Source organism: Equus quagga, chromosome 2 (assembly GCF_021613505.1).
Source record: "Equus quagga isolate Etosha38 chromosome 2, UCLA_HA_Equagga_1.0, whole genome shotgun sequence".
Classification (NCBI taxonomy): Eukaryota; Metazoa; Chordata; class Mammalia; order Perissodactyla; family Equidae; genus Equus; species Equus quagga.
The window spans coordinates 72,314,595-72,339,142 of record NC_060268.1 but is presented as its reverse complement, the minus strand read 5'-3'; the positions used below and the strand labels follow the sequence as shown (position 1 = coordinate 72,339,142).

The 24,548-nt window shown below is 42.8% G+C and overlaps 1 protein-coding gene across 6 annotated transcripts in view; it reads right to left on the bottom strand.

Moving 5' to 3' along the window:
- OCA2 (OCA2 melanosomal transmembrane protein) overlaps positions 1–24,548 on the bottom strand; it is a 358,682-nt gene that overhangs the window by 294,057 nt on the left and 40,077 nt on the right. For all 6 annotated transcript variants that reach the window (XR_006887681.1, XR_006887683.1, XM_046655122.1 and 3 more), the window contains 2 exons: positions 4,599–4,697; positions 1,224–1,412 (listed from right to left, as the gene is read on the bottom strand). Coding sequence is in view for 4 of the 6 variants with exons in the window: in XM_046655122.1 (XP_046511078.1) it covers positions 1,224–1,412; positions 4,599–4,697 (288 nt within the window). In the remaining 2 variants the exon portion in view is untranslated. The remainder of the gene's footprint in view (positions 1–1,223; positions 1,413–4,598; positions 4,698–24,548) is intronic.

Here is a 24,548-nt window from a genome sequence, read left to right as displayed (position 1 = left end):
CTGAGAACCAGTCATTGCGAAGAAGCTACACATGGCTGGGAGGCATGGTGGGAAAAGACATCACGTCAAGCACCGGTGGGGCATCTGGAGTAACATCGCTGGCCCCAGCTCAGCTGACAAGCTGCATGACCTTGGGCAAAATCCTCATCCTCCCCAAGATACCTTCCTTCATCTACCTCTTAGGATTGCCCAGAGGATCAAGAGGACAACCAATGGAGGGCCTCTGGGGACAGACAGGTGCACTTTGGGCATGCACTTCTAATCAGCCCTTCAAACAGCTTCAGAAAAGACCGGTCCCCTTATGTGGAGAAATAATAATGCTAATATTTTATAGCCGCATAGTGTCTTCTCATCTATCCACAGGCTTTCACAAAGACCATCTTTGTGGAAGCCCACAGAAGGCTGTGGAGCAAAGGGACACTAGGTGACAAGGAGACAGTTGCACCGAGGTGCCTGGCTCTGATGGTCCCTCAGCTACCTAGGGGCAGATCTGGAACGGGGACATGGTGGTCCTGGTCCCCAGGCCTTATTCTGTCCCTGACAATGCCGCTTTCACACACATTGCTCTCAACAGAACCTTCAAATAAACATACATGTGGAAGCCTAGTGGACAAAGCAAGGGAGCGAGAATGCTCCTGTTCCAGCTGGCGTGGGAAGTCCAGCACAATGCCATGAGTTCTCCCACATGCACGCTGTGCCCATGGCCTTCCCCCACACCACCCATGTGCAGCCTCAGGCTCCCAGCTCCCACCAGGCACTACGGTGCAGAAGCTTCAGGATGCGCCCTGGCCCTAGAGCCAACCCTTCTGATAAAGTGCTTCATCACTAACTACTAATGATATCAGTTTCCAAACACCACAGGGACTGCTGAAGCAAATCGATGCCATCTGCAAACCTCATGGCCATAAAGACCCCCACCTCACAAACAGGAAGGAGGAGTGTAGGCTGTTAGTCATTTAGGTTTGCAATTGGGCTTTCTTGGAGCCTCCTGGGCTCCATGGATTCACAGCAACACCATCATGTCTTCCAGGGCCTGGAGAAAATGTAGATACCCTTCCAGGAAAAGTGCAGCCAGGCAAATGTGGAAACCCTTCTTCCTCACCTTCACCCTGTCAGTTGGGAAGGAGGTAGTGAGGGCAAGATCCCTAGCCTGGTCCCAGGCAAGTGGGATGTGCTGAGTGACTATCACTCTGTGCCAGTGTTGGCCCTCCAAGGCTTCCTACCTCAGTTTTGAAAGACGGAACCTGATGAAAGCACCGTCCAGAAGCTCCCCCTTCTCCAGAGAGGTGGATCCAGATGAACCAGTTGACTCTCTGCTCAGCAGGGATCTTGGCTCCCACTCAGCTGAGCTGTTTTCCCATGATTCTTCAGCAATGATAAACTCTGGATGGTAAACAGGCATGCATCGTGACCTGCAAAGCAAGACTTTATGGTTATTTTCACGGAAACAGTAGCATCTCCAAAACAAGATTTTATCTCAGTGGTGACATGTGAAATGTGGAATCAATCCTGGTTTTTAAAAAGATCACAGACATTGCAGTGTTGTCAAACTGGTGGGAATGGGTCAGTCCTGACATCACAGAACACTTGGTTCAGGGAAAATCTTCTGGGGTCACTCAAGTCTTCAAAATTAATTGTAGACCTTCAAGAAACATCAGCTTGTTCTGAGTTTCTAACTTTCCAATAAAGCTGTTTCTGCCTCAGATCAGCTCCAGCTCATTTCAGTATTTGCCTTCTCTTTGAATATGCTGGGGTTCTCAATACATAGTTCTGTTATATTCATCCTGAAGGAGAGTGACTGGTGTAAGCCTTTCTTCCTCTATGTAGATATCTTTCTATATCTAGGAGCTGTAGGGAAGATGGTCTACCTAGCTTTCCCACCCAAAATCCAGCGAGCATGAGCAGGAGTGGGGAACATCAATTCCAGACTAGATGGGTCCAGGAATCTGACCTATGTCTAGAAGGATGAACCAAAGTGAATGATAAACTTTTATCAAAATTACATTTGGGTGCATCCATTTACTGGTTGAGTCCCTGAGTTACTGAGCAATTCCCTCAGTACAGATGTACTTGAGTCTAGTAAGGTTGCACCGGAGCCCAGAATTTGCATGTATTGCATGGAATACTCATGGGATCACAATATTAACATAACAACAGTCATGATCTGTAGAAACAAGTGATGCCACTCAAACCCAGCTAACTCAATAGGACACTGTGATTCTCCTCAACACTTATCACTATTTTAGAACTGGTTTACAGCAAGAAAAAAAATTGTCTTATTCAGAGGATGAAGCCGAGAGACATAAATTAGACTGTGTAAAACCAATATGTAACAAGATAACAAATGATGTTTCCAGTGTGCAAACTTTGAAAATAATCAATAATCTTTTCTAACAATGTTGTAACTGCAAAATACTCAAATGTATGAGTAATTATACCACAACTCCCTCAACTTCTGAACAAACACAACTGTAGCCAAAATTAGAACTAAGGAAACTGTTTTCTTATAAGTAGAAGGAGGAAAGCTAATGCCAGTATTTCTAGAGCAGTGCTGTGCAAGAGAACTTTCTATGGTGATGGAAATATTCTCTACTCTGTCCAGTATGGCAGCCACAAGTGCTCATTGGCCACTTGAAATATGCAACTGAAGGACTAAATTTTCAATTTTATTTAATTCGAATTAATTTCACTTTGAATAACCACATGCAACAAGTGGCCATCATGCCAATCAGTACAGATGGAAGGCATGCTCTGACACTGGTACCATTAGCTGCACAGTCCTGCCCTCAACACCCTGAAAATGACACATTCTCTTGTGAAAATATGTACATCAATGGATGTTATCCTAATAAGCCATTTGTTCAAATTAAAACTTCAACAAAATTAAGTTGGCAAAAAGTAAAGCATTAAAAAGACCTTCCCACCACCAATACCTCAATTAGCTTCCTGCAAAAAAATAAAATAAAATAAAATAAAATAAAAAAAGGAAAATGCTTTGTAAGAAACCTGATCTATGTTCTGCTCTTCTGAAATGGTTTTTGTAACATGAGGCACAGTTCAGTATCCTGGGACATGTCTCTGTGCTCCACATACCCAGGAAAAACACTTATACATTATTGGTTTTCCAAAGAATCATGAGTTCTAAGGCTTTAACAGTTTACCAAGTAATTCAAAGGAAAGCATAAGGGAATAGATGTTTGAAGTGTTTGTTTTCAGTTATTGATTAGGAGAGAGAGAGGAGAATTAAGTTATCCCCCTGGTGGCAGGGGCTATGATCTGGGCACTGAGACACGGGATGAAGAGGATGCAGGCTGGCAGGCATAACCATGGATAATACAATGGCAAGTTCCAAAGAAGAGCATGAACGCAATGTTTGAGAGCACAAGAGAAAAAGTATCGATTCCTAGGGGAGTTGGAGGGAAACCAAGGCTTCACAAAGGAGGTGCCATTTGAGCCCCTTGTATTTGAGTGGGACTGCCCTGGAGAGCCAGAGAGGGGAGGATGGCTTGTCAAAGGGCTCCTTGGGAAGTTTTGGAGTGAGACACAACTTGTCATCAGGAGTTACCTTGAGGGAGCCAGATTGTCCTTGCAATGGGAGGTGATAAATCTAGATTCCTACACCCCTTCCAGATCCTGGGAATTCAAGTCTTTAGAAAGTGAAACCAGGAACCCACATGGCATATGAGCACCCCCAGAGAATTCGGATGCACCCTAAAGTATTAAACACCCCCCTCCAAGTTATCAACAGGGCTGGGGAGTGGGTGGGCAAGTTCTCAGAGGCTACAGGAGGGAGGCAAATTCAGGAGACACGGCAGTCCACCTGCCGATGCAGGTGCACAAGGTCAGCGGGCAGGAGAGGAAGGGTCCACGATGATGTCACCAAGTTCGTAATGTGTAGGGAACCAGGGAACACCAAGCAGGTGGCTCACACTTCCAGAAGGTTGTCTGCAGAAGGAAGAGGAGATGAGGCTGGAGGCCTGGACCAGGGCCCTTCATCCTGGTGGAGAGAGTCTGTAAGGAAGTTATCCTCCAGATAAGGTCTGCTTAGCAATTCCAGAACCACCCAAGTTTGTCCCCAAAAGGACCTTCAAACTTGCAGGAAGTGGAATTTTCCTTTAAATCATACATTTTTCAATCTCATCGCTGTTGACATTTAAGCCAGATAATTCTTTGTTGTTGGGAGTGGTTCTGTGCATTGTGGGATGTTTACCAGTACCCCTGGCCTCTATCCTTAAGTGCCAGTAGCACCACTCCTCCAGTTGTGACAATAAAAAACATATCCAGACAGTGCCAATGTCACCCCTGGTTGAGAAGCCCTGACCTGGAGAGACAGCCTGTCAGATCTATGCGTACGCATGAGTGTGTATTTGGGCAATTTAATCATTGCAGGGTTATGCTCAAGATTATTTGGAAATTCATAAGCCGCAGAATACAACCAGTAGAATCATGAACATCTACTACCTTGAATTGACAAGAATCTGGCAGAGACAAAAGACGTTAGGCAAAAATTCATACCTCAGGAAGAAATTCTCCAACATAAGTGCCAAGGGCAATGCTCAGACATTTCTTAATTTTATAAGAAGGGAAAGAAAACTCACCCTTTCTCTTGTGAGGAATTCCTCAGCAAAGGAGTATTTTCTGTAAAGCAGAGGTCTTTAGACCTGGAGCTGAAGAACTGGATGAATGGAGAGTGAGACCTGAAAGACACAGTGAAGGAAAAGAGATCACCAACACAGAAATGAAGAACGCCTGCACCAGTAAGTGGGGGCTAGGTTTAAGAACATGCACAAGCTTCAGTGATAAATTTTACAGGGAAATTTTACTAAAGGTATATATGAATTCTAATAAGCTGGAGTTTTAGGAAAGACAGTCAGAAACGACTCTCCTCCCCAGCATAAATCAGAATGCAAATGCAAAGAAGAAACTCACGTAGGAGACCAGATGCTGTGGCGTTCATCCTTTTAGACTCACTTGAGCCTTAACAGTGGATTCCAGCCACCTTTGCCTTTCTAGGGAGAACTTTTCATCAAGAAAACTATTCAGAGTCTGATGGGCCCTTTCATACTCGGAAAATTGTATTTCCTAAGATCACAATATTTAAATATCACACATCTAAAATATCCTAATGGCTTCCCTTGGGAGAACAAGGAGCAGAAGTCAGGGCCAGTGGAGTCATAATAAAATGATAACCAGAATGGCAGGGAGGGGGCTCTCAGGGGGACAGAAGCCACAGCTGAAGAAAAGCAAAGGTGGACACTTCATGGGATGCCCCTCCACTGTGTTGGCTGGCCTGTCCACTGGAGAAAGGGCCACCATAAACTTAGCATCCAAGTCAGGAGCTATTCGAGAGCGAAATAATTGCACAGGAATAACAGAGCCCACCAGCATATATGGTCACCCTAATTAAAGGACACATGATGTTTAAAAGCAACTAGTTTTTCATGAAAAGTTGCAGAAATCATTTTCATTCCTAATTATTGGGAATATGTCATTTTATAAGGTGGTACATTGCCTTTCCTAAAGGAGCCCAGGCCACGTAGAGCTGCTGTGGATGCCGTGAAACACTCACCTGGTGAAATAACAGTAATTCAGATCATAAATGCAAAGCAAAAAGAGAATTTTAGGAAAATATTTCCACCTACTTTCCCTTTCTCGTTCAAGCATGCACCTGTGACACAGACAATAAGACTCTGGTCTCATGAATGAACAAAACCAGGGCACCTGAGCTATGTCTAACAATACCCATGATGTCATGATCAGAAAAGGAGTCTGTCTCAAGCCAGCAAGTGTCCTCTGGGCACCACCTCTGGGCAGCCCTGGGCACTTCCTACAGGGAACACAGGTTACTGAGGACTCCGTCCTCAGGTGTTTTAACAACCAGTGGAGGGCAGCATGGCAGCAAATAAACTATAGAGCAGATTGCCTAACTAGGACAGATGAGAGTAGAGAGGTAGAAGATTAATTCTGCCTGAGGGATTTAATTAGTATACTTTTAGCTGTTGAAACCGGCTTGAACAATTAACTGAGCTTTTTAAATTTTCATCTCTCCTAACTGTAAATCCAGAAAGACCTCAGGTACATTTAAATAAATGTCTCAATGAGTCCCCAAATATCCAGGTATTTTCTGTCACTCTCTGGGGTGGTTTGTTAACATAGCATTACTGGGAGAGCTGACTGTTACAGTAAACTTACGTTATTTAACAATCCTGAGCTTCTATTTTCTCAGATGTATAATATAGATTAAGAGGGAAAAGAAGAAAAGCTCAGTATTGTTGCACTAAATAAGGAGATGTAAATGGAAAGCATAAAAATAGAGAGTGGCTACTGATTCAGTTTTTCCCATTAGACTATGAGCTCCTTATGGATGGCTGCCATGTTATTCCCATCTTATTTTATCTGGTACCTTAAGTACTACCCAGTTCAATACAGGTTCTTCATAAATACCATGGACACTGGTGGGGGCTATTGAGGTGCATCCCTTGGGTTGTTAGCCCAGGGGTCTGCCACACCCACTAAAGCACAGATTTAATCCAGTTCAGCCAGGGCAGGCAACCCACCCTAGGGACTGGCCCCACCTAACAGCAAGCCCTCAGGCTACTTTTCAGCCTGCATTGACTGAGTGCCTTGATCCTCAACAGGCAGGCAAGTGTGTCTGCCTCTGTGGGGCAGGGCTTGTGTGAGGACCAGGTGAACTATGGGGGGCATTGGGGGAGGGGCGAGGGGCTCTGCAGTGTGGCGTTGGGGTATGCTCCAGGGGGTTGAGAAGTGTGCACGGACCAGAACTGTGTTGACAGTGTATGTGGTCTGGTGGGGGGTGAGGCTCATCAGCGGCAGAAGACTTGTGCTTCACAAATAGCCATAAAAAGGATCGGCGCCACCTTCCAAAGCATGAAACAATTGAGTGTCCCCATGCCAAGGGTTAGCCCCACTCAGCTGCACTCCTAAGAGAACTGACAACAGCCATGCTGGCCTCAGGCCTATCACAACTGTACGCCCCAGAGCCTAGCAACCAGCTACAGTGGGTACCAACCCAATTAAGAGGACAATTGCAATACGAGTGTGCTGATAAACTTTGTAGCCAACAGTGCTGAGGCCCGCCAAACCGGATTTACAAACAGCTGGCCAGGGAAGGAAAGATCAGAGTCCCTGGGTACCTGCAGTGGGAGCAACCCTGCCACAGCAGAAGGACACAAGTAGCCCATAAAGGGGTCACTCCTGGTTCTTGTGGACTGGTGATGAGAGGGAAGCACACTGCTGGGCCTCATAAGACATCTCATACATAAGGCCACTTCTCCAAGATCAGGAGACATAGCCAACTCATCTAGTACAAAGAAAATAGCACCGAGAAAGAGGCATAATGAGGAGGCAAAGAATACTTTCCAAGCAAGGGAACAGTACAAAACCCCAGAAAAAGAACAAAGGGAAACAGAAACTAGTGACCTACTCGACAAAGAATCCAAACAAAATATAATGAGGATGCTCACAGATATGCGGAGAAGAATGGATGAACACAGTGAGCACATCAGCAAAGAACTGGAAGATATTAAAAAAAGCAAATCAGAAATGAAGAATACAATACTCGAAATGAGAAATTCACTAGAGGGACTCAATAGCAGAGTAGAGGAAGCAAAAGAACGGATCAGCGAGCTAGACGAAAGACTAGAGGAAATCACCCAAGCTGAAAAGAAAACAGAAAAAAGAATTAGACAGAATGAGAACAGTTTAAGGGAACTCTGGGACAATATGAACCATGCTAACATTCGGATTATAGGGGTCCCAGAAGGAGAAGAGAGAGACAAAGGGACAGTAAATTTATTTGTCGAAATAGTAGAGGAAAATTTTCCTCACCTGAGGAAGGAAAAAGACATCTAAGTTCAGGAAGCACAGAGAGCTCCAAACAAGAGAAGCCCAAAGAGGCCCACACCAAGACATATTATAATCAAAATGTCTAAAATTAAAGACAAAGAGAGAATCCTAAAAGCAGCAAGAGAAAGCCCACAAGTGACATATAAAGGGAAGCCCATCAGCCTATCAGCGGACTCCTCAGTCGAGACCCTACAGGCGAGAAGAGAATGACGTGACATATTTGAAGTGCTAAAAGGAAAAAACCTACAACCAAGAATACTCTATCCATCAAGGTTGTCATTCAGAATGGAAGGAGAGATAAAGAGCTTCCCAGACAAGCAAAAACTAAAGGAGGTTATCACCAAGAAAGCAGTTCTGCAAGAAATGCTGAAGGGACTTATTTAAGTGGGAAGCAATGACGACAAATACAGATATCAAAAAAAAAAAAAAAAAAACCCAAAACAACAACAACAAAAAACAGGCAATAGAATCAATTGTATGGTAAAAGTATAGTAAAGGCAGCAGATCAACTACCTGTGAAGATAATACGAAGGCTAAAAGACAAACGTACTAAAATCACCTATTTCAATGATAAGAGGGTAATGGATAGACAGACACTAAACAAAAGACCATATATGATGTGAAAAACATATAATGTGGGAGGAGGGGAGTGAAAAACTAGAGCTTTTAGAAAGAGGTCAAGCTAAAGAGTCTATCTACTCAATATGGACTGTTATATACATAGTATATTAAATAGGATCCTCTTGGTAACCACAAACCAGAAACCTATAACAAGCAGGAAAAAAGTAAGACAAACGAAATCAAACATATTACTAAAGATAGCCATCAAACCACAAGGGAAGAGAGCAAGAGAAAAAGAAAGGAACTGAGAAGAGCTACTAGAACACCCCCCAAAAAAGAAAAAGTGACAAAATGGCAATAAATACATATTTATCAATAGCTACTTTAAATGTCAATGGACTAAATGCTCCAATCAAATGCCATAGGATGGCCACCTGGATAAAAAAACAAGATCCATGTATATGCTGCATACAAGAGACACACTTCAGACCCATAGACACTCACAAACAGAAAGTGAAAGGATGGAAAAAGATATTTCATGCAAATGGCAAAGAAAAGAAAGCGGGGGTAGCAATACTTATATCAGACAAAATAGACTTTAAATCAAAAACTGTAATAAGAGACAAAGATGGGCACTACATAATCATAAAGGGAACAATCCAACAAGAAAATATAACACTTGTAAATATCTATGCACCCAACATAGGAGCACCTAAATATATAAAGCAATTATTAACAGACATAAGAGAAGAAATAGACAGTAACACAATAATAGTAGGGGACTTTAGCACTCCACTTACACCAATGGATAGATCATCCAAACAGAAGATCAATAAGGAAACATTCACCTTAAAGGACACATTAGACCAGATGGACTTAGTAGATACATACAGAACATTCCATCCAAAAACCACAGAATACATATTCCTTTCAAATGCCCATGGAACATTCTCCAGGATTGATCACATATTAGGCCACAAAACAAGCCTCAATAAATTTAAGAAGATCGAAATAATACCATGCATCTCTTCTGACCACAAAGGTATGAAACTGGAAATCAACTACAGAAAGAAAACCAGAAAAGCCATAAAAATGTGGAGATTGAACAAAATGCTACTGAACAATGATTGGGTCAATGAAGAGCAAAGAAGAAATCAAAAAATTCCTGGATCAACATACATAAATCAGTAGCATTTCTACACACTAACAATGAACTAACAGAAAAAGAACTCAAGAACTCAATCCCATTCACAATCGCAACAAAAAGAATAAAATACCTTGGGATAAATTTAACCAAGGAAGTGAAAGATTTATACAATGAAAACTACAAGACTTTCTTGAAAGAAATTGACGATGACATAAAGAGATGGAAAGACATTCCATGTACATGGATTGGAAGAATAAACATAGTTAAAATGTCCATACTACCTAAAGCAATCTACAGGTTCAACGCTGTCCCAATCAGAATCCCAAGGACATTCTTTAAAGAAATTGAACAAAGAATCCTAAAATTCATATGGGGCAACAAAAGACCGCAAATTGCTAAAGCAATCCTGAGTAAGAAAAACAAAGCCGGAGGCATCACAATCCCTGACTTCAAAATATACCACAAAGCTATAGTAACCAACAGAGCATGCTACTGGTACAAAAACAGGCACACACATCAATGCAACAGAATTGAAAGCCCAGAAATAAAACCACACATCTATGGACAGCTAATCTTCAACAAAGGAGCTGAGAACATACGATGGAGAAAAGAAAGTCTCTTCAACAAATGGTGTTGGGAAAACTGGACAGCCACATGTAAAAGAATGAAAATTGAACATTCTTTTACACCATTCACAAAAATAAACTCAAAATGGATCAAAGACTTAATAGTAAGGCCAGAAAACATAAGGCTTCTAGAAGAAAATACAGGCAGTACACTCTTTGACATCAGTATCAAAAGGATCTTTTCAGACACCATGTCTTGTCAGTCAAGGGAAACAATAGAAAGAATAAACAAATGGGACTTCATCACACTAAAGAGCTTCTTCAAGACAAGGGAAAACAGGATTGAAACAAAAACACAACCCACCAATTGGGAAAAAATATTTGCAAATCATATATCCGACAAATGGTTAATCTCTATACTATATAAAGAACACACACAACTCAACAACTAAAAATCAAACAACCCAATCAAAAAATGGGCAGGGGATATGAACAGACATTTCTCCAAAGAAGATACACGGATGGCCAACAGGCACATGAAAAGATACTCATCATCGCTGATCATCAGGGAAATGCACATCAAAACTACACTAAGATATCACCTTACCCCCATTAGAATGGCTAAAATAAAAACAAAAAACAACAAATGTTGGAGAGGTTGTGGAGAAAAAGGAACCCTCATACACTGCTGGTGGGAATGCAAACTGGTGCAGCCACTATGGAAAACCGTATGGAGATTTCTCAAAAAATTAAAAACAGAAATACCATATGACCCAGCCATCCCACTATAGGTATCTCTCTAAAGAACTTGAAATCAGCAATTCCAAAAGTCCCATGCACCCTCATGTTCATTGCAGCATTATTCACAATAGCCAAGACATGGAAGAAACCTAAGTGCCCATCAACTGATGATTGGATAAAGAAGATATGGTGTGTGTGTGTGTATATATATATATATATATATATATATATATATATATACAGTGGAATACTACTCAGCCATAAAAAAGGATAAAATTGTCCCATTCCAAAAAACATGGATGGACCTTGAGGGTATTATGTAAGTGAAATAAGCGAGATAGAGAAGGACAATCTCTGTATGACTCCTCTCATATGAGGAACTTAATAATGAGGACAAAGAGAACAGATTAGTGATTACCAGAGGAAAGGGGGTGGGGTGGGGGGTGGACACAAAGGCTGAAGTGGTGCACCTACAATATGCCTGACAAATAATAATGTACAACTGAAATTTCACAAGGTTGTAAACTATCATAACCTCAATAAAAAATAAAATAGAAAGAAAAAAAGGAGACCGAAGACATCCAGGCAATATCATGTTGAATGATACTAAATATTCATACCAAGACCAATCAATCCTGAGAACTGTCTCTTGCTGTGACATAGACAGCCAGCTGCTCCTTCCACAGTACGGAGTTGCTGTTGTGAAATGGCTGCCTGGTCAGGGACCACATGTCCCAAACCTTCCATCTCAGTGGGGCCACAGGACCAAGTTCCAGACAGTGGGCAGAGGGGAGGAAGTGGCATTCAGCACTCTAGGCTCCATACATCTTCCACCCCTTCTCTTCTCCCACACACTGGCTGGATGTTAATGCACTACCATTTTGAAAGCCATTTTACCAGTCAGGACACCAGCAATAAACAGGTAGCCCACTAAATCACAATGATTCAAGGAGGATTTAATAAAGGGACAATTTGCAAAAGTATGGGCAGAGTGTAGGGATAACATACTTGCAGTAGGATGGGGTCAGTAACAGCAGACTGTTACCACCCCTGGCCTGAAGGGGATAAAGGGAGAAGGCAGTTGCCAGTGAAACCAAGCATGAAGGAGTTAAAATTTCCCTGGATTAGGGTGAAACTGTGCCTGTACCCACAAGGTTGATGTGGGAAACAAGGACAACCGAAGTTTCTGAGCTTGTTTTGCAGAACAGCAGGAGGACTGCTGATAAGTGTAGCTTGCTGACAGCAACCTGCCAATAGCCCCCGACCCCCTACCTGACTAAGCATCTTGCAGGAGCATTAAGAAGCTAAAATGCCTGATTGTACACTTTAGACATCACAGACTAAAAATCCACCTCATGCAACACATAGAACTCCCCAAATTTGTACCTGTGACCCATGAAGCAATATGAAAGATAGTCACACCTGTGCAGAGGACGCTTTAAACTTCAGCCCCCAAGGCCACATGCTCGCTCCCTCCCGTACCTAAAACTCCAAATAAAAACTCTTGCTAGTAGCTTTTCAGGATTACCGCTTTAGCTGCCCATTCTCCTCACTCAGCACTTTGCAATAAAATTCCTATTTTCTTCCACTATACCCAGTGTCAGAGATTGGCTTGCTGCATGACAGGTCAGTGAACCCACTTCAGGTGTGGTAACACTAGAACCCAGAAGGAAAGAGTTGTGGAAATTAGCAAAAGAAATCTAACCAAATTGGAGTCAGGAAGGCCTATAGGCAGTGCTCTCATGCCCTATCATACATCATCAATTACTCCAAACAGGAAGAGACTTGCCCTAGCATCTCTGATGGGAAGTACAACTACTTTACTACTGAAAAGATTTCTCTCCTCACCAGGAAACAGCCCAGCCAATGAAAAATGCCACAGCTCAGCCAGTGAGAAGCCATTGCTGCCCTGAACTGTTACTTTCCCAAAATGAACTTTCCTTCAGAAAAGCCCCTCCTGACTCCCTTTTTCTCCATAAAAGCAGCTCCCCTCCTTTATTCTCTGCATTTGCCTGTGCTCTGCTATAGCATGCACATCGTGAATTGCAATTCTTTTGGATAATCCCAAATAAACTCATTTTGACGGTAAAAATAACAGGTCAATTTGCTTTTTAAGTTGAAAGAGTCTTGCAGAGAGGGCCATTTTGAGATGAACAGAGGTCTATGGTTGATGGACACATCAGCTATAGGGGTCTTTCTGGGAGAGGAGGAAAGAGAGGGTTGAAGAAATAAACACCCAATCATGTCATATTTCCTCTCCTGCCATGCTCCTTAGGGGCCAAGCCCAACCAGAAGCCAGAGCTAGGGAACACTAGGAAATCCATAGAGGTCAGCGTCCTATAGTAGAGAGCACGGGAAGAAGGGTAGAGAGTAGATGGTGGCGGTGGGTCAACCATGTGTTGAAGATGACAAGGCCGCTATCATCCTGGTACTGCCTACACCACTATCACTACCACTAAGTAGATTTCATACGAGCAAAAAACAAACTGTTACTGTGTTAAGCTACTGGGACTTTGGGGTTATTTCTTTTACAGTGGCCCAAAGCATTTTATATGATCACACATCTGGCTCAAGGAAAACATTCCAAAAACATTTGTTCACTGATTTAATAGATGCGTGTTTAGTTTGGACAGTGCCTGATGGAATAAGGTAGAAATCTAGAGAGGGATGGTCTCTGCCAACAGTAAGCTTAAGATGTAGGGATGAGACCAACAATAAAGCCACATGTGATAAAGGTCAGAGAAAGCCATCGATTCTATGAGGTGAGAGGAGACACTGGGGAGCTAACATGTTTTAGCACCTTCCACATGCCAAGCACAGTAGATGGGGCTCCACAGTGGCTGTGTCTCACCACACAGGATAGGCAGCTCTGGCCTGGCCCTGCTCTCACTTCAAATCAACATGTCTAAAAATAAATTTATGTTTTCCTAAAAGCCACTTGCTCAAGATTTCCCTCTTGTCACCCTCTTTTTAAACTTTGGGGTCATAGAATTATCAGTTATGTACATCTGGAACAATTTTAAGGGTGTCAAATTCCCCCTCCTAAGTCTGCCAGCATATCCTCCTCCTGCCAGTCTCATCTCATCTGTCTCACCGTGGCTTGTAGCAGCAGCTTCCAAATGTCTGGGAGTCTGCTTCAGACGATTTCCCAGGACCCAGTCGTGTAGATTCTGATTCAGAGAAGTATGTGGCTTAGGGAACTATATTTTTACAACACCCAGGAGATTTTGAAATAGGACACACTGGGGGAAACATTGGTATAGAGGATGAATTTCAGACTCTCCAGAATCTCAGAATCTGCTCACAGGACCAACCTTTGAATCTTTCCAACCTCATCTCCTTTCAGCTCAACAGACAGACTCCAGGGAATAATATGGTTTGGGTCACTGTCCCCTGACAGTTATGTCCTCCTGTCATCTTCCATCTTAAGCATAAAATCTCTGGGAGTAGGGTGACTCTCAGAAAACTAGGAATAGAAGGGAACTTCCTCAACATGATAAAGGGAATTTACGAAAAACCCACAGCTGATATTATACTCAATGGTGAAAGACTGAAACATTTCCCCCTAAGATGAGGAACAAACCAAGGATGCCTGCTTTCACCACTGTTATTCAATTTCTATTGTACTGGAACTTCTAGCCAGGGCAATTAGGCAAGAAAAAGAAAAGGCATCCAAACTGGAAAGGAAGAAGTCATTAGAGAATGCACACCAAAACCACTATATTACCTCACACCCACCAGGATGGCAAGAACCAAAAAAATGGAAAATAAATGTTGGCCCATAATGGAGAAATTGGAACCCCTCATGCATTGCTAGTGGTAATGTAAAGTGTGGATGTATCTGTGAAAAGTATTTTAGTCAGTCCTCAAAAAGTCAAGCATAGAGTTACCATCCAACCCAGCAATTCCACTCCTAGGTACATACCCAAAATAACTGAGAACAGGGACTCAAACAGATACGGGCACGTCAATTTTCATTGCAGGATTATTTACAACAGCCAAAATGTGGCAAGAACCCGAGTGTCCATCAATAGATGAACGGATAAACAAAATTGGGTATATTCATACAATGGAATATTAATTGTCCATAAAAAGGAATGAAGTTCTAATACATGCTACAACATGGATGAACCTAAAAAACTATGCTGAGTAAATAAGCCAGACACAAAAGTACAAATATTGCATGATTTCACTCATATGAAATATCTAGAATAGGCAAATTCATAAAAACAGGAAATAGATTAAAGGTTACCAGGGGCTGGGGGAGGGGGACAGGGAGAGTTATTGTTTAATGGACACAGTTTTCCTGTTTCCAGTGATGAAAAAGTTTTAAAATTAGGTAGTGATGATGGCTGCACAACATTATGAATGTAATTAACACCACTGAATTGTATACTTAAAGATAGTTAAAACGGCAAGTTTTATGTTATATATATTTTACCACAATGGAAAACAATTTTTAAAAATAGTTCAAGCTTTGTAACTTATGAGCTAGCAATTTTATACCCATCTCATGGATGAGCAAACAGAGGACCAAGAGGTTGATTAGCCTGCAAAAGAGTGAGTAGGCGAAAAGTAGCTGAAAAAGCAATATGTTATTTCTAAGCTGACGACTATGATCCATACTTACCACACAAATATTTCAACGCAGTAATATACCTGCAGAGATTAGCCTTGGGTCAGGCGTAGGGCCTGAGAAGTAAACCCTCCTCTCCCCTCAATGCAACTGGCGCGAGCCCCCATCCGGGCCCTATCCTGCCCCATCCTGCCCTCATCCCCCGCCCGCATCCCCGCCACATCACCCCATCCTGCGCCTGGCGGGCCCGCAATGTGCGCTCTGTACAGCCGTTCTGAGCCCTGAGCCGGGTGCATGGGGTGCCGCCGGTGGCACAGTGACTCGAACTCACTTGGAGCGGACCAGCGTGGAGGTAGCAGGGGCCCAGCCTGGCCAGGGTGGGAGGGAGCCGTCTGTGGGCGACTCCGAGGAAGGGAGAACCACACCTACATCCTAGCTCCTAGCTTCCAGTATGATCACTGTACAGTGTGCTAAGCTTTCTGGGCAAGCAACATAAGTGCCTGAAAAATCTGCATACATCTGCCCATACTTTTTTAAAAATTTTTTTAAAGATCGATGAAGTCCTCACTGGACCCTACTGTTAATTCGGACGCAGCTGGTATCAGAAGTGAACGTCTTCCTGGACCTTACCTGAAGGGAAAAGGCCAAGCACAGAGCAGCCACCAAAGGGTGGACAGGGAGCTTTCCTGGCACGCGCCAGCGGAGGGCGGGGGCTGCTCCTGGGAGGACTGCGTGGGTTGCGTAGACTTCAATACTGACGTGCCCAGGTGTAACCCACGCTAACCTTCCCATGGCTCTGTGCTCCCTAGTACGCGAGGCTGCAGAATGTTCCCGAATGCAGACACTGCGCGAAGAAAAGCCAGCATGCTATAGCTGACTCTCTAAACCCCACTGTGGAGACGGTCCTCTTATCTGATGCCAGACACTGCCTGGTGACCCGCCGCGCTGTGATCGCTCTCAAGGACCAGGTGGGAGGCAGTCCCGGATGATGGATGGGCCTTAGACCTCACACTGTGCTCCTCACCCTGAATCCTTCCCCAGTACAGTTCCCACAAAGCAAGCTCCCGCGCAACCCAGCTCCACCCTCCCTGTGCTTCACCAAGCTCCTCCTTTGAGCTCAGGCACAAAAACTCCTCTTGTGAATCGACAAATAAAAATGGCAAGCAATAGGATATATTGGAGTATATGAGGAAGCCATTTGGTATAAACCTAATTCTGCCTGACTTTTTTTTTCCAAAAGGGTCTGCCTGGCTATTGAGCACGCATTGCATACCTGCTTAGACATTTCCTATGGCCAGAACAAAGGCCCTTGAGATAAAGGTGCAAATTCCCCCCACATTAGCATTTCCTTAGGGATAAGCATTTTTCCTTAGGCTAGGAACTGATTGCTGCACTCACCTTTGACCACCCAGCTCACCTGTCACCACTCAGCTGGAGACAACAGACTGCCACCCTGCTGTGTTCACTGAGACAGAAGACCTACCTGCTATTTTCATCAATGGCTGTGCCGACAGAGCAGTCTAGCGACTATTGTAAAAGGGACATTTCAATCCTATGTGAAACATCCTCTCTGGGGGTATATAACCAGTCTGTGCACCCCACTTCCGAAAGGCCCCGGGTTATAATCCTCAGATTTAAGCTCAGAATAAACTCACCCAAATTTTCATTTATAGATTGGTTATGGATTATTTTCGTCGACAGAATCCACAGTCCAAGTTTGCCACAGGCTTATAAAATCACAGATATCAGAGATACTGTGGATTACACACCAGATGGACCCAATTAACTCCCCAACCAGTGTGAATGGGGAAGGAAATAGCTCGTTAGACACTTTTGTAAACTACCAACTCTCACAACTGTGTTCTAATTACAGTACATTCACATATAAAAATAATGACACCTTTGCTGATAGGCTGTTGACAACCCTTCCAAAATTGGAATCAGCAATGCCCAACTTCAGTCTAACTAGGAGCACTGTTGGCCTTGAGGATAATCTGCCAAATGCTACTCTGCAAGTTAAAGCAGGAAACCAGTAAGAGTTGATTAGGGAACATGAAAATAAATCTGTAAATCCCCAAAATAATTCCACCCCATCATACACTCTATAAAATGTTAATAGAGGGAAAAACAAATAACACTATATTATGCTGTAATACTATTTCTCCATTTTTCACAGAGGTCTAATGCCCCATATTAAGAAAGCTCACAGGCATATACAAAATTCCAAGCAGAAAAATGTTAAATTTTGGAACTGTATTTCGTAAAAGCATGTAGCCTCACTGAGTATTAACCTAGACGCTGTTCTAGAAAGGGGGATAATGAAAATGTGAGTTGGCTGGCCCATTCTCCTAATCGAACAGGTAAAACTTAGCAATAATCAAGCACAACACAAAGTAAAAATTGCAAGAAAGCAGACAGAGGAATGACGGAAGACTGCCCACAAGAGCTGCTAGGTGTAGCTTCACAGAAGGAATTTGAGGAGGGTCTTCAAGACAGAGCAGATTTTAACATGTAGATAGGAATGAAAATATTAAATGGAATTCCATTTTCAAAAATCAGATCCAAAGGCAATTCTGATAAAGCCCATCAACATGCATATGAAAGCACATTAACATCATAAAATCACCAAGGACTGTTGGTTTGAGAGGCTTGTAGCTACAACTGCATCGGCAGCACACTCATTGGCACGGTGTGGGGTGTCCGCCTTCCATAAGGAAGTGTCCCCCGCAGTAGCCACATGGGTGAGCCAGGGAAAGCATGCCATGGCTGTCCACTGAGCTTCACATTCTTGGGAAGGAAGACACTCTCCTGGGAGGCAAGGGAAGACAGAGGGGCAAGAAAGTAGCAACACTACCTCTGCAGGTGGCCCTAGAGGACACCTGCCTCCTTCAACCCAAGTGGCGTGGCGCAACCCTCTCCCAGCATAAGTGCCAGAAAACAGGCCCTTCAAATTACCCAGGCGTTGCTCATGGATTTGGCCCACGAACCCGGGCACCAAAGCGGAGTACAGAAACTTAACCACTACACCACCGGGCTGGCCCCAGGTCTCATTATTTTTAATTCACAAGAACACCTATAGGAGAGCCAATCCACACTCAAGGAAATTATCTTTTAAAGGCAACGATTCGACCCCATGAAACTCAAAGACATTGTCTTGTGACATTGCCCTGGCCCTCAACATAAAAAACAGCGCCTTCCTATGGCGTCCTCACAGCAAGGAGTTTCCCCTTGTCCTTGTCAGGACCCACTTGGCAGCCTGTCCCTCCTGAGATATCCTGGAGACCAGTGGGCCCCTCTTGCTGCCCAACCACCATCACCACTGCAATCCTCTCTCAGCACAGACAGATCCTCATGGATAACACTTTCTGCACTTTCAGAGTACCTGCTCCATACTTGGAAATGGCCCTCCTATGCCCAGCCCCCCCCAAATAAAATTGGCTCAAAAGTACATATAAGCTTCTCACGTATTCAAACGTTTATGGAGCATTTACTACACCAGGTAAGTGGATGAGCAGACTTGACTAACACATGTTCCCTGCTCAGAGAGAGCCAACTTTCCCTGGGGTGTAATGATCCCAGAACAAGAAGAGGATGTAAGTGGCAGCTGCAGCGAGAGTGCAGGTGAGAACCATGACCATCACCCCAAGACAGAAGTGACATTTGTAGTCAGAAAACTCGGAGGTAAAGTAGAAGGGAAAGTAGACCGTCCCACAAGATGACCTCTCTCCAGATAAACCTAACTGGCATCTCTAGGGTGGGTCCTGAGACACAAATCTGTAAATAGTGACCATACACCGAGAGGCAGTGCACCTGGCTTGGGGTAGCAGGCGGTGGATGCTGGAGCCCCACCCAGGATTAGGGGTGCTGACCCACAAAATTTCCATCTGGTGCCCCTTGCTGGACCAACAGATGTTTTCTTGGTGACATACAAGGACCTCAAGAACTGGGGAATCCTGACCCTCCAAGCTTGAGGGCTCACCCAACAGTGAAAAAGTGATATTGAAATGCTATTCACATGAATAAACTACTGATGCATAAGCTACTGATACAAACTCATGCAGTAGGAAGGGTGCCCAGCCACGTCTGTACATCGATGACGGGCCAGGCTCCTGCACTCGTCCACCATGGCCCACAGTGAAGGGGTGGAAACCTGGGGCCATGCCTGGCTGGCTGCTGCCCGCCTCTTTCACACTGATATCTGCTTTGAGAATCTTTCTTTCTCTGTGGCAGGGTCTTTATCCACTTTTTTCTGAGCTCCCCCTCTTTCGTTTGCCTCTTACACAAGAACGAACGAACAGGAGGGATATTGGAGGCTGGAGGGGCTTCCTCTGCATCTTTAGGCAGCGCATTTCCGAAGGCACAGGAAGTACTTGGTGAGGGCAAGCTGGGTGGCCACTCCCACCACCCGTCCCCAGCTCTGGCACCCTAGTGCCTCTGCACTGCTCCTGTTCTGGACTCAGACTCCATCACCTCCTGATCTCCCTTAGGTAGCAAAACAGAACACTCAGTTCAGTGGAGCAACGCTGACCCCAGGCTGCCCTGATTGAATAATGCTATGCCACTTCTCTATTTTTTAAAGGTCAGTGCATGGTGATGGACAAAAATTAGACTACTGGTGGTGAGCACAATGAAGTCTATTCAGAAATTGATAAGTAATAATGTACACCCAAAACTACACAGTGTTATAAACCATTATGATCTCAATAAAATTATTGGGGGGAAAAAAGCAAGATTACAGTCTCAGACTGTGTTTTTGAAATAAATTTATTTACATTCTGATTTACCTCATTTAACAACCTATCCTCTAGATGGAGAGAAAAACCACATAACTGAACAGAATTAAATGATTGCTTTTTCATTCATTTGTCTGATTGCTATTTTGTGAAAACAAAATGTCAAAACATACACCTCATGAGGTTGTCTTCAAGTATGGGAATGGAAATCCTAAAGGTTTAGGAGATTCAAGGATCACTCCTGTTCCAGTTTTGGCCAGAGAAAGTGAGCTGTGAGCAAAGATCAAGGTGCTTCTGGAAGCTCTGACCTAGTAGAGATCAAGCAAGAAGATTCACTGCACAACCAAGAATAACAATGGTCCCACAAAACTAGAGCACAGATTACAAAGGAGGGAACTTGAGCATGCCCTGACTTGAGCAGTGATCACTGAAGAAGCTCCCAGAGTGACCATGAGAACATAACAATGTGAGAACACTCATGTGTTAGGCAGATGGCTCTAGGGAGCAGGCTTGCTGGGACCATGCTGGGAGAAGCCTTAGAAATGCTTCCATTTAAAGAGTCCAGTCCCAATGACCCAGTGTTCCAATGTAATAGCAAAGCGTCACACACATGAAAAAACACTAAACTATTTGGCCTAGTTGATGATTTTTAAGTTGGTAGATATTTCAAATAATTTAATTTTTAATTATAGATTTACAAAATAAAAGATGATATTGATTTCCTTTACTGTGCAGAAGCTTTTTAGTTTGATGTAGTCCCATTTGTTGATTTTTCCTTCTTTTCCCTTGCCTGGTCAGACAGGGTACTTGAAAATATGCTGCTAAGACCAATGTCAAGGAGCGTACTGCCTATGTTTTCTTCTAGAAGTTTCATGGTTTCGGGTCTTACATTCAAGTCGGTAATCCATTTTGAGTTGATTTTTGTGCATGGTGTAAGACAATGGCCTACTTTCATTCTTTTGAATGTGGCTGTGCACTTTTCCTAACACCATTTATTGAAAAGACTCTCCTTTCTCCACTGTATGCCCTTGGCTCCCTTGTCGAATATTAGCTGTCCATAAATGTGTGGGTTTATTTCTGGGTTCTCAATTCTGCTCCATTGATCCGTGTGTCTGTTTTTGTGCCAGTACCACACTGTTTTGGTTATTATGGCTTTGTAGTAAATTTTGAAATCAGGGAGTGGGATACCTCCAGCCTTGTTCTTTTTCCTCAGGATTCCTTTGGCTATTCAGGGTCTTTTGTTGTTCCATATAAATTTTCGGATTCTTTGTTCTATTTCTATGAAAAATGTTGTTAGAACATCAACAAAACGAAAAGACAACCTAACAATTGGGAGAAGATATTTACAAACCATATATCAGATAATGGGTTAATATCCAAAATATACAAAGAACTCATACGCCTCAACAACAAAAAAACCAACAACCCAATTAAAAAATGGGCAAAATATCTGAACAGACATTTCTCCAAAGAAGATATATGGATGGCCAACAGGCACATGAAAAGATGTTCAACATCGTTAGCTATCAGGGAAATGCAAACCAAAACTACAATGAGATATCATCTCACTCCCATAAGAATGGCTATAATTAACAAGACAGGAAACAACAAGTGTTGGAGAGGATGTGGAGAGAAGGGAACCCTTGTACACTGCTGGTGGGAATGCAAACTGGTGTGGCCAGCCACTATGGAAAGCAGTATGGAATATCCTCAGAAAACTAAGAATAGATCTACCATATGATCAGCTATTCCACTGCTGAGTATTTATCCAAAGAACTTGAAAACACAAAGGCATAAAGATACATGCACCCTATGTTCACTGCAACATTATTCAAAATAGCCAAGACTTGGAAGCAACCTAGGTGCCCATCAAGGGATGAATGGATAAAGATGTGGTATATGTACATAATGGAATACTACTCAGCCATAAGAAATGATGAAATCTGGCCATTTGAGACAACATAGATGGACCTTGAGGGTATTATGCTAAATTAAATAAGTCAGAGGGAGAAAGTCAAATACCATATGATCTCACTCATATGTAGAAGCTAAAAACAACAAACAAACACATAGCAACAGAGATTGGATTAGTGGTTACCATAGAGGGAAGGGGAGGGCAACAGGGGGCATTAGGCACACATGTGTGGTGATGGACTATAATTAGTTTTTGGGTGGTGAACATGATGTAATGTAGACAGAATTGGAAATATATTACAATATACATCTGAAAGCTATATAATGTTGTTATCCAATTTTAGTGCAACAAATAAAAATTTTTTTAAAAAGATAATGTTGAAGCAGAAACTTATAAACAAATGAATGTGCAGTTGTTTCACAAATAAGAGTGGAGTTTTACAATGTTGTGATTTTTTTTTTGCAAAGTATCCTCTTGATTGAGTTTCTTTTATTTATTGTTATGTAGACATCAGAAATCACAATATGCACATCACCAGCTATGGATATGTTTATGCTAACAACAACTCTAACTTCTGTTGTGAAGGAATTAGAAGCCTAGCAATGCAAATATGCTCCATGCTGTGTAGTCAGTTTTGACTTTTTTTACTTCTTGGCATTATAAATGCATATGAAGACAAGATGGTAAGATTTCCACTTATGAAAACAAGACCCACCAAATATATATCATTTCAATGTATGCATTTCTTAAAGACATTGTTTTATAGTATTGATATTTAAAGAAATACAACTCATAAAATTACATAAATCAAAATACATCTACAACTTATGTGAAATGAAGAAAAGAAACTTCAACTAAATTGTAGTCAGGGAGGCCTGTAGTGGGCAGTCTCATGCCCTATCACACATCATCAATTACTCCAAACAGGAGGACACATAGGCTTGCACTTCTGGCAGGAAGTGCAACTAATTTACTACTGAAGGAAGATTTCTCACCTTGCTTAGCAACAGCCCAGCCAGTGAGAAACACTGCAGCTCAGCCAATGAGAAGCCATCACTACCCTGAACTGCTAATTTCCTCCAATGGACTTTCACTTAGACCAGCCCCTACCTAACCCCTCTTTTGCTCTATAAGGGCAAGCCCCTTCCTTTGTCTTTCCAGATTTGCCTATGGTCCACCATAGCATGTACATCCCAAATTAAAATTCTTTTGGCTATTCCTGAATAAGTTTATTTTTGCATAAACAACTAGCCAATTTGCTATTTAAGTTGATATACATGGTGTGAGGAAGTGGGATCCAGAGAAAACCCTCAACAATTCTGAGGCTGATGAGCAAACAGGTGCTTTTACTCACAGAGCCCATTGAGCTCACTGCTTTCTCACTAACCCAAGAGTTTGAGGGTAAGTTTGCTCCTGGATTTGAGCTCTACTCTCTTTGCGTTCTGAGCTTTCTGACTTTATTCAGCATTGAGAGAGGCTTTATCCTCTCGGGTGAGGGACTTTGTTCTTCTGATTCAAGACTCTGTCCTTGGGTTCAAGGGTTCATGTTTGGTGAGTACTCAGCTATTTTCTGAAGGTAGTACAGTTCCTTTTCAGGCTAAGGCTTGCTGAGAATCCAGAAATTTTCTTTGGTTTTCAGATTCCTTTTGGAATCAGGGCTAGGACTCTGGTAACTTTCTTGAGCTTTCAGAGGAAATTTCAGAAATGGAATCTCAGTTACCTAAATGTTCTGAGGGAAACTTTCCTTCAGGGACCCCAGCCAGGTTTATGTTTAAGAACTCTGGGCCCCTTACATGCACATTTTTAATTAAGTGAGGCAAGCAGATGAAGAGTAGTCTAGAATTACAATGGCCATTTTGGGGAACTTTCAATGTCTCCAAAGTCACTTTTCTTAAAACCAAATTGGAAGACCACAGCTCTAAAATTAAGCAAAATCAATGGTATGTCTATTTTCATTGGTACCTTGAGGCTTCTGAACATGCACAAAACTCTAAAATTGCCTCACTACTAGACAATTTGTCTAAACTAGCCAAAACAACTAAAAACTGAGGAAAAAAAAAATGGCTTCTGCAGCCTTCTCTTCCCCTCCTCCTTCTTCTCTGTCTCAGGCACCATCTTGTTGGTCTTCCAGGATTCCTTTGTCTCAGGCTCCACCCCAGCAGCCATCTTGTGCTCAGGCTCTGCCCCTGCACCATATTCTTCTCTTCTCTGTGAAAACCTGCCCCTTTAAAATCAGACCCTCTGAGGACTCAAATGCTAAGCCCAAAATTACTATTTCTGGGTTAACTGGAGCAAATAAACAACTAGAAGGAAAAATTTAAATAGCAATTACCCTAAACTTTTGATGACAAGTAATCTCCAAAACTCCTAGGTGAAAACTTGCCTTCTGTTTCTGTCTTTTTGTTGAAGCCTCTTGGTAAGTAACCCAGCATGTTCAAAAAGG